Genomic DNA, 11,242 nt, shown 5'->3' with positions numbered 1-11,242 from the left:
CATTTTTAAAGTAAAACATTTATTAAAAATCACATTCCTCACCTGTGTGTGCTGTTTTTGACGTATTCTGCGATGTGATTTCCTTTGCTGTCTTTGAATGCATTGGTGATGCTTATAAAAAAAAAAATCATTTCAGACTATTTGTTAATATTTAGGTAATAACCACTAATATTTTGGCTTTCAAATGGTACTTCCTAAATGTTAGAACTACATAAATGAACAATTGCATTCCTCACTTGTGTGTGAAGTTTTCGACTTCTTCCGTGGCGTGATCTCCTTTTCCGTCTGGCGATCTTCAGGTGTTGAATCAGCTGGTGATCCTTTTTGGGAAAAAAAGGTAAACATTACTTAAACAACTATTCTATAATAAGCACTAATATTTCAGGTCTTTCAAATATTACTTCCTAAATGAAAATGTTAGTACTACATAAATGAACAATTGCATTCCTCACTTGTGTGTGAAGTTTTCGACTTCTTCCGCGGCGTGATCTCCTTTTCCGTCTGGCGATCTTCAGGTGTTGAATCAGCTGGTGATCCTTTTTGGGAAAAAAAGGTAAACATTACTTAAACAACTATTCTATAATAAGCACTAATATTTCAGGTCTTTCAAATATTACTTCCTAAATGAAAATGTTAGTACTACATAAATGAACAATTGCATTCCTCACTTGTGTGCGAAGTTTTAGTCTTCTTCAGCGGCGTCATCTCCTTTTCCATCTGGCGATCTTCAGGTGTTGAATCAGCTGGTGATCCTTTTTATAAAAAAAGGTAAACATTACTTAAACAACTATTCTATAATAAGCACTAACATTTCAGTTCTTTCAAATATTACTTCCTAAATGAAAATGTTAGTACTACATAAATGAACAATTGCATTCCTCACTTGTGTGTGAAGTTTTCGACTTCTTCCGCGGCGTGATCTCCTTTTCCGTCTGGCGATCTTCAGGTGTTGAATCAGCTGGTGATCCTTTTTGGGAAAAAAAGGTAAACATTACTTAAACAACTATTCTATAATAAGCACTAATATTTCAGGTCTTTCAAATATTACTTCCTAAATGAAAATGTTAGTACTACATAAATGAACAATTGCATTCCTCACTTGTGTGCGAAGTTTTAGTCTTCTTCAGCGGCGTGATCTTCTTTTCCGCCTTTGGATCCTCAAATGTGGAATCTGTTGGTGATCATTATGTAAAAAAAAAGATAAACATTATACAATTGTTATTATTGCTTATTAGGTGATTCATCGCGCCCTTCACACCGTCGTAAGGGGCTGCGCCCCCTTAACCTGTGAAGTTATTTATTGCAGGGGTTCTATGGGTGGGTGTAGCTGCTTTGGGGTTGGTGTGGGAATGGAAGTGGCAGGTTTGTGGATAATGTGGGTTGTGTAGTTGCAGGCTGTGGGTTGAGCCTTGACGGTTTTGTGGTTTGGTTAGGTGCATGGCCGCATGTGGGTGGTGTAGGGGCTGTTGATGCTTGCTGGGGGATTAAGCATGTGGGGACAGTGGCAGGAGATTAGTGGGAGAGGGTGCGGGTGTAGAGGGACTGAGGGCACTGTCCAGAGATCGGCTGGGATGGTGGGGGGATGAGGAGGGCTGTTTGTTTTGGTTGGTTATGCTGCCGGGGGACTGATGACTGGGGACAGTGGCAGGATAACTAGGGAGTGCGGTGCACCGGGTCTTGTGGTTGGGCGATAGGCTGTGGAAACATTTTAGGGAGGGCAGCTGGTGATGCTGATTGGAGACTGAGGGATGGTGAGACTGTCTGGGGGTGGTGGGGTTGCAGTGCTGATGGCGATGTTGGCAGGGGAATGAGGGTGGGAGATTGCGGTGGCCTGTTATTGTGGATGTTGATGCTATTGGGGGTGTGATGGGTTGGTACACTGGGCTGGAGATTAGAGGGGGTGGAGATTGAGTGCGTGGCGTCTTGTGATTGTGCTGGGTGTGTGATGGCTGTGGACACTGGTGAGAGAGTTTGTGGGGTGAGGCTGGTGAGGGACTGATAGCTGGGGACGCTGTCTGGAGAGCATGGTGGGCTGGTGATTCTAGAGTGGGACAAGGTGTGTGGACACTGGTGGGAGATTGTAGTTGGGGGGGCATGCAGGGGTCTGATGGGTGGGGACACTGTGCTTGAGATGTGGGGGGGGGCTGATTGGGGGCAGTGTGGCTGGCGATGGTGCTGGGAGACTGAGGGCTGTGGGCACTGTTGGAAGATTTTGTGTGGTGCGGGGACACTGTCCATAGATGAGGTGGTTTGCTGTGCTGGTGGCATTGCTGCGGATGTACACGGGCGAGAGATTGTGGTGTAGTGTTCAGTCTGGTGCCACCTGCGGGAGATGCGCAGGGATGGGGGGCAACTGGGGACGCACCACTTAGGGGTGGAAACTGAAGCAGGTGAGTTATCTTGCATTCTGTCTTGTATTCTTTATCTGTCTTTCTATATAGAGACTGTAATTTTGAGGGAGAAATCTGAGTGTGATTTTGGTTGTGCCTGTATCTGTATAGTGTATTGTTACTAGGTGTGAACTGATACTAGGAGGAGGAGCTAAATCTAGGTGTTAAGAGAGATTAGTGGGAGGAGCTGAGTGTAACAGCTGACTGACATACTATATAAGGAGGGGCAGAGCTCATTTTGAGCTTGCTCATTGAGAGGGAAGCTTTCTGACTAAAGTGAAGCTTGATTACTTAAGTGAGTTGGAAACTGAAGCAGGTGAGTTATCTTGCATTCTGTCTTGTATTCTTTATCTGTCTTTCTATATAGAGACTGTAATTTTGAGGGAGAAATCTGAGTGTGATTTTGGTTGTGCCTGTATCTGTATAGTGTATTGTTACTAGGTGTGAACTGATACTAGGAGGAGGAGCTAAATCTAGGTGTTAAGAGAGATTAGGGGGAGGAGCTGAGTGTAACAGCTGACTGACATACTATATAAGGAGGGGCAGAGCTCATTTTGAGCTTGCTCATTGAGAGGGAAGCTTTCTGACTAAAGTGAAGCTTGATTACTTAAGTGAGTTGGAAACTGAAGCAGGTAAGTTAGAATACTGAAAAAGGTGAGTTTGAACACAGTCTCAATTTTCATCTTCTATTTTATTGTATTATATTCATCTTCTTTCTATCGTATTGTAACCTGTTGCTCAATTTTGACATTTAATTCATTTTTATCTATATATTTTCCAACATTGTATTTCATTTTACTCATTCACTATTATCTTCTCTTATCTTTGCCACACATTTATTGCACTCTGGTTCCCTCTTCACGCCTGCTCACATTTGCCTCACTTCTGACCTTCTCTGTTCCCTTCATCCTCTCAATTGTTGCTGTTTCATACTTAATTGGATTACTCAATCAACCTGATTTTACCCACTTGTCTCCTCTCTGACAGTAGTTCCTTGCCTGTTACCTTCTCTCTCACTCTGTTTTCTACCACATCCTCGCAAATCTACTACAGACGCTGTCTGTCCTCCCAAATCCCTCTGTCTGATTTCACTAACCTACCCTCTCACCTTCGGTTCCTCATGGCTGTTAATCTCTCAACTTCACTTTCTCCAACTGCTCCTCCCCCCTCCCATCCCATACCTATCCTGACCACTCGCCCCCGCACCCCCACCCTCCCAACGACCCCCCCTCGCTTCTGCAATCCCAAAAACCTTATCCACATAAATACACAACCCACCCCCCCTCTTTCCTGTGCACTATGGAACGCCAGATCCATCTGCAACAAACTCCCTGCCATCCATGACCTATTCATCTCTAGAGCATTCCACCTCCTTGCTATCACCGAGACCTGGCTCTCCACCTCTGATTCTGTCTCTCCGGCTGCTCTCTCCCACGGTGGCCTCTCTTTCTCTCACACTCCCAGGCCGGATGGTCGCCAAGGTGGCGGCGTGGGTTTTCTCCTCTCAGCCTCATGCACCCACAGTGTCATTCACCCTGAACCCTCTCTCCTTTTCTCCTCCTTTGAGTCTCACTCTATCCGTCTATACTACCCCTACCACCTCCGTGTTTCTGCAATCTACCGCCCCCCTGGCCCTATCTCCCAATTTCTTGACAACTTCGCCGCCTGGCTCCCACACTTCCTCTCCTCTGACCTGCCATCTGTCATTCTTGGTGACTTTAACATCCCCTTGGATAACCCTGCTGATCCTGGCACCTCCAAACTCCTCTCTCTCTGCATCTCTCTTGGCCTATCTCAGTGGACTACCTCTCCCACCCACATCCAAGGACACTCCCTCGATCTCGTCTTCTCTCGCTCTTGTTCCCTTACTGACTACACTATCTCGGCTTTTCCTCTTTCTGACCATCACCTCATCTCCTTCTCCCTCACTGCTTCCCCCTCTCCCACTCCCCCTCCCAAGCGCATTGTCTCAAGGCATAACGTCAACACACTTGATCTTGCTGCCTTCTCTAACATGCTGTGTCCTCTTCTCGCCCCAATCACCGCCATGTCCTGCCCGAACCTCGCCGCCTCCTTCTATAATGACACCCTATCTTCGACATTGGACTCTGCCTGCCCTCCATCCTCTATCCCCCTTCGATGCTCCAACCCCCAACCGTGGCACTCGCCTATCACCCGATTCCTTAAAAAGTGCTCTCGCAATGCTGAGCGCTTCTGGAAGAAATCACGCTCCCTCGCGGATTATCTCCATTTCAAATTCATTCTTTCCTCCTTCAGCTCTGCCCTTGCTCTGGCCAAGGAATCCTACTTTAAGTCCCTCATCCTTTCCCAATCATCCAATCCCCGCAGGCTCTTCGCCACCTTCAACTCCTTGCTCTCCCCCCCTCCTCCAGCTCTTCCGTCCTCCATCGTAGCCGCTGATTTTGCTACCTACTTTTCAACCAAAATCTCCTCTCTCAGGACTGCCATCACTGCTGCCATGACCCCACCCTCTCCCTCCTCCCCTCCTACATCCCCACTCCCCTCCTTCCAACCCCTGTCCTCATTTTACCCCACCACTGCTGCTGAAGTCCACTCTATCCTTCAATCCGCTTCTCCCTCCACCTGCCCGCTCGATCCTATCCCCTCCAATATTATCCGTCGTCTCAGTCCGTCAGTCTGCTCTCACCTGGCTCACCTGTTTAATCTTTCCCTATCCTCTGGGATCTTCCCTTCCTCCTTCAAACACGCTCTTGTCTCCCCAATTCTCAAAAAAACAAATCTGGACCCCAACTCTCCATCCAACTACAGGCCCATCTCCCTCCTCCCTTTTGCCTCCAAGCTCCTAGAACGTCTGACCTATAATCGTCTCCTAAGCCACCTTACTGCTAACTCCATTCTCGACCCCCTCCAATCCGGGTTCCGCCCTTTACATTCCACTGAAACTGCCCTGACCAAAGTCACTAACGATCTAATATCGGCTAAATCCAAAGGCCTCTTCTCTATCCTCATCCAGCTTGATCTGTCAGCTGCCTTTGACACTGTTGACCACCCTCTCCTGCTCAACACCCTCCGCTCCTTTGGCATCACTGGCACGGTATTCTCCTGGTTCACCTCATACCTCTCCGATCGCTCCTTCTCCGTCTCCACTCCGAGCTCCTCCTCTCCTACTACCCCGCAGCCAGTCGGTGTTCCCCAAGGGTCTGTCCTTGGCCCTCTCCTTTTCTCTCTCTACACCACCTCTCTGGGCACTCTCATCAGCTCCTATGGTTTTCATTACCACCTTTATGCTGATGATACCCTAATCTATCTCTCTTCCCCCGACCTATCCCCATCACTCCTGTCCAAGGTCTCTGAATGCCTCACGGCCATCTCAGCCTGGATGACCCAACGCTTCCTGAAGCTAAACATGGCTAAAACTGAACTTCTAATCTTCCATCCCCCGAACATCCCCTCTTCTCCCACTATCTCCATCAGTATTGGTGAAACCGAGATCACCTCCACCGACCAAACGCGCTGCCTCGGTGTCATCATTGACTCCTCCCTCTCTTTCACCCCCCACATTCGTGCTCTCTCACAGTCTTGCCGCTTTCACCTACGCAACATCTCACGCATCAGACCATTCCTCTCCACTGACGCGACCAAAATTCTCATTCACTCTCTTGTCATCTCCCGCCTTGACTACTGCAACATCCTTCTCTCCGGGCTACCTCTCACCCGCCTCGCACCTCTCCAATCCATTCTTAACGCTGCTGCTAGGCTCATCTTCCTCTCCCGCCGCTCTACCTCCGCCTCCCCCCTCTGTCTATCTCTTCACTGGCTCCCCATTCCTTTCCGAGTTCTCTTTAAACTCCTCACCACCACCTACAAAGCTCTCTCCTCCTCCACCGCTCCTTACCTCTCTTCACTGATCTCTATCCACACTCCCTCTCGTCCTCTTCGCTCCATCACTGACCGCCGACTGACCTCTCACCTAATCACCTCCTCCCACTCCCGTGTCCAAGACTTCTCTCGCGCTGCCCCCCTGCACTGGAACAACCTCCCACCGCCCATCAGGCTTTCTGATTCCCTTACCTCCTTCAAGCGCTCCCTCAAAACCCACTTTTTTCGACTAGCCTATCCCTCCTCCTAACCTCTTTTGATCCTCTTATCCTGCCTCCGTTCCCCTCCGTTCCTACTTATCCTATTGTTTTTCGTTCGTCCACCCACCTATTTTTAGTATGTTAACTCTTATGAGTAGGGCCCTCCTTCCTCACGTACTCACCCTACCTCTTTACCTCACCTGTGCTCCTGTCCTGTTCTTCCCTTCCTCTACTTCATCTTCAGTCTGCGCGACAATTTTGACACCTACTTCTGAACTGATGCTGATTTTAGTTCTACCAGCTATACCCCTATTTATACTGTATTTTTCAACACACCCTGTACGTTACCTCGTCATTTTTTTTTTTGTTTGCTATGTACGGCGCTGCGGACACTTTGCGGCGCCTTATAAATAAACGTACTACTACTACTACTACTACTTAGGGGGTATGCGCTGCTTTTTTTACTGACCTGACTTGTGGTTCCTCAGGTTTACAGCTGCAGGGAGGGGGGGGGAGTGGTGCAGGCAGAGGCCAATGTGTGTATTATATATTTGGCTACTTGTGTATGTTTATGTGTGTATAAGGCTAGGTGGGGGGTGGCGTTTCATGTGTGACCCCGCCCAGCGTTATAGACACACTCTGAGGATGATTGACACATGTAACCAAATATATAAGAGATAATAATATTTCAGCTCTTTCAAATGGTACATCCTAAATTAGCAATGGCATTCCTCACCTGTTTGTGATTTTTTTGCCTGCTTCTGCGGCGTGGTTTCCTTTGCCGTCTTCTTTTTTGCTGCATCCTTTGTAGCACCTTAAAAAAATTATGTTAGAGTTAATATATTTGTAATTGCATTACAAGGTAATCTTTATACAGACTTATTTAATTAAATTTAGTGTAGACTAAGTTTTACTTTCATGCCCTTGAGAAATCATGTCAAAGCATATTGAATGATTTTTAACAGCAAAATGCAAGTGCATGTCTATATAATTTATGTTGCAGGCCCTCTGACTCCTTAAGCTGCAAGCTTTAAGAGTCAAACATAGACACCCTAACATATGCATAAAAACAAACACCCAAAGAAATTATACCTTGTGCACTGGTTCCAGGCCTTTCTTCTGGGACAACCTTCAAGAACTCTTCTAGCTTCTTCTCCCAATCCTTCTTCAGCTTGTGGCCACTCTGCATCTTCAGACTGGTTGCTCTTCTGCAGTCACGCCACCTCTTCTTGCAGCTTTCCTGTGTTCGGTGGAAAATCCCCTCTCCGCTGACTGCACGTGAAACTTCATCCCATGCCGTGCTTGGCAACCTGGCTTGTGAAGTCCTTTCCTGTGGATCAAACAGCTTAACAAAGTGATGTATTACCTGAGTGATGAGGGTCTCAGTTTCTTCATCTGTGAAATTGGGTCCTCTGCCGATTGCTTCTCCAGCGTCATCTTCTTTGGCACTCTGTGATGGTTGTCTCTGCTCTGCTTCTTCCTGTGAAGAGAGAGAAAGTCTACCTCTTTCTTGTTGAGCCATTGGTAAATCCAATTCTTCTCTCTGTTGCGATGCCTGCTCTTCCTCTGAGGAGAGAGAAAGCCTGCTTCTTTCTTCCTGGGACATTTCTAAAATATTTATTTATACACACACATACATATTGTTTAGGAAAAATGGTACTTGTGTACTAACACGGCGCCCATAGCATTGCATACCATTTCACATGCGATGGTATGCGATGCGACGCTATTTTGTGCTATAGTGTACGATGGCATACAATTTTAAAATTGTTAACAATTAACAATGCCATGCGATTATAAATTGTATAAGCACCCTCACGGGTGCTTAAAATGCTTAAATGCACCCCCATGCCACCACCCCAGTATAAACGGCGGTACGCGTCCTACGACCTTTTCATACCCCCACTATCCACGTGGAGTTGAGAATAGAAAGTGTGGCGAGCAGAGCGAGACCCGCAAGGGGACGCGGATACCTTCACAGGTATCCGCGTCCCCTCGCGGGCTCGCTGCGCTCGCCACGCTTCGGTTTCACGTTTATACTGGGGGTGGGGTGGCATGAAGGTGCATTTAAGCATTTTAAGCACCCATTAGGGTGCTTATACAATGTATAATCACATGCCATCCCATTGCATGGCAAATATCACCCGATATCGCGTTGCGTGTATGGCATGCGATGCGATAAAGACATCATGAGACCCATTATCGGGGCGCTGTACACAAGTACCGGAAAAATAAATCAATTCTCTATTATAGAATTAACATAACTGGTCTTTGCCATGTCACCCATCTGAATGGATTTCCAGTCATGCTCACTGACAACACCTGTGTCAAAAAAATCCATCAATCAAAAGCAAGGCCTAATCCAGACCAATCAGCATGAGCGACTGGTGAGTGGGGATGACTGAGGAATAAGACAGGCGTCGCCATGGATGCAAAGTCAGCCATAGTGACACCTGCATTATTTTCCAGTCATGCTCACTGACAACACCTGTGTCAAAAAAATCCATCAATCAAAAGCAAGGCCTAATCCACACCAATCAGCATGAGCGACTGGTGAGTGGGGATGACTGAGGAATAAGACAGGCGTCGCCATGGATGCAAAGTCAGCCATAGTGACACCTGCATTATTTTCCAGTCATGCTCACTGACAACACCTGTCAAAAAAATCCATCAATCAAAAGCAAGGCCTAATCCAGACCAATCAGCATGAGCGACTGGTGAGTGGGGATGACTGAGGAATAAGACAGGCGTCGCCATGGATGCAAAGTCAGCCATAGTGACACCTGCATTATTTCACAGTGATGCTCACTGACAACACCTGTGTCAAAAAAATCCATCAATCAAAAGCAAGGCCTAATCCAGACCAATCAGCATGAGCGACTGGTGAGTGGGGATGACTGAGGAATAAGACAGGTGTCGCCATGGATGCAAAGTCAGCCATAGTGACACCTGCATTATTTCACAGTCATGCTCACTGAGAACACCTGTGTCAAAAAAATCCATCAATCAAAAGCAAGGCCTAATCCAGACCAATCAGCATGAGCGACTGGTGAGTGGGGATGACTGAGGAATAAGACAGGCGTCGCCATGGATGCAAAGTCAGCCATAGTGACACCTGCATTATTTTCCAGTCATGCTCACTGACAACACCTGTGTCAAAAAAATCCATCAATCAAAAGCAAGGCCTAATCCACACCAATCAGAATGAGCGACTGGTGAGTGGGGATGACTGAGGAATAAGACAGGCGTCGCCATGGATGCAAAGTCAGCCATAGTGACACCTGCATTATTTCACAGTGATGCTCACTGACAACACCTGTGTCAAAAAAATCCATCAATCAAAAGCAAGGCCTAATCCAGACCAATCAGCATGAGCGACTGGTGAGTGGGGATGACTGAGGAATAAGACAGTAGTCGCCATGGATGCAAAGTCAGCCATAGTGACACCTGCATTATTTTCCAGTCATGCTCACTGACAACACCTGTGTCAAAAAAATCCATCAATCAAAAGCAAGGCCTAATCCACACCAATCAGCATGAGCGACTGGTGAGTGGGGATGACTGAGGAATAAGACAGGCGTCACCATGGATGCAAAGTCAGCCATAGTGACACCTGCATTATTTTCCAGTCATGCTCACTGACAACACCTGTCAAAAAAATCCATCAATCAAAAGCAAGGCCTAATCCACACCAATCAGCATGGGCGACTGGTGAGTGGGGATGACTGAGGAATAAGACAGGCGTCGCCATGGATGCAAAGTCAGCCATAGTGACACCTGCATTATTTCACAGTGATGCTCACTGACAACACCTGTGTCAAAAAAAAACCATCAATCAAAAGCAAGGCCTAATCCAGACCAATCAGCATGAGCGACTGGTGAGTGGGGATGTCTGAGGAATAAAACAGGCGTCGCCATGGATGCAAAGTCAGCCATAGTGACACCTGCATTATTTCACAGTGATGCTCACTGACAACACCTGTGTCAAAAAAATCCATCAATCAAAAGCAAGGCCTAATGCACACCAATCAGCATGAGCGACTGGTGAGTGGGGATGACTGAGGAATAAGACAGGCGTCGCCATGGATGCAAAGTCAGCCATAGTGACACCTGCATTATTTCACAGTAATGCTCACTGACAACACCTGTGTCAAAAAAATCCATCAATCAAAAGCAAGGCCTAATCGAGACCAATCAGCATGAGCGACTGGTGAGTGGGGATGACTGAGGAATAAGACAGGCGTCGCCATGGATGCAAAGTCAGCCATAGTGACACCTGCATTATTTTCCAGTCATGCTCACTGACAACACCTGTCAAAAAAATCCATCAATCAAAAGCAAGGCCTAATCCACACCAATCAGCATGGGCGACTGGTGAGTGGGGATGACTGAGGAATAAGACAGGCGTCGCCATGGATGCAAAGTCAGCCATAGTGACACCTGCATTATTTCACAGTGATGCTCACTGACAACACCTGTGTCAAAAAAAGCCATCAATCAAAAGCAAGGCCTAATCCAGACCAATCAGCATGAGCGACTGGTGAGTGGGGATGACTGAGGAATAAAACAGGCGTCGCCATGGATGCAAAGTCAGCCATAGTGACACCTGCATTATTTCACAGTGATGCTCACTGACAACACCTGTGTCAAAAAAATCCATCAATCAAAAGCAAGGCCTAATGCACACCAATCAGCATGAGCGACTGGTGAGTGGGGATGACTGAGGAATAAGACAGGCGTCGCCATGGATGCAAAGTCAGCCATAGTGACACCTGCATTATTTCACAGTAA

At 47.0% G+C, this 11,242-nt stretch overlaps 1 protein-coding gene across 1 annotated transcript; it reads right to left on the bottom strand.

The window, feature by feature from the left end:
• Positions 1-207: 207 nt before the first annotated feature.
• On the bottom strand, positions 208-8,057 carry LOC146005779 (uncharacterized). The gene is made up of 7 exons (XM_083145205.1): positions 7,544-8,057; positions 7,188-7,265; positions 1,100-1,171; positions 884-967; positions 669-752; positions 453-536; positions 208-320 (listed from the first exon to the last, which is right to left on the bottom strand). The coding sequence occupies exons 1-7, from the start codon at positions 8,055-8,057 to the stop codon at positions 208-210; spliced, it is 1,029 nt and encodes a 342-aa protein (XP_083001331.1).
• Positions 8,058-11,242: the final 3,185 nt, after the last annotated feature.

The sequence above is a fragment of the Crinia signifera genome, chromosome 5, assembly GCF_055691185.1.
Source record: "Crinia signifera chromosome 5, ASM5569118v1, whole genome shotgun sequence".
Lineage (NCBI taxonomy): Eukaryota > Metazoa > Chordata > Amphibia > Anura > Myobatrachidae > Crinia > Crinia signifera.
The sequence above is the reverse complement of the archived record's forward strand: the minus strand, read 5'-3'. Positions and strand labels throughout refer to the sequence as shown.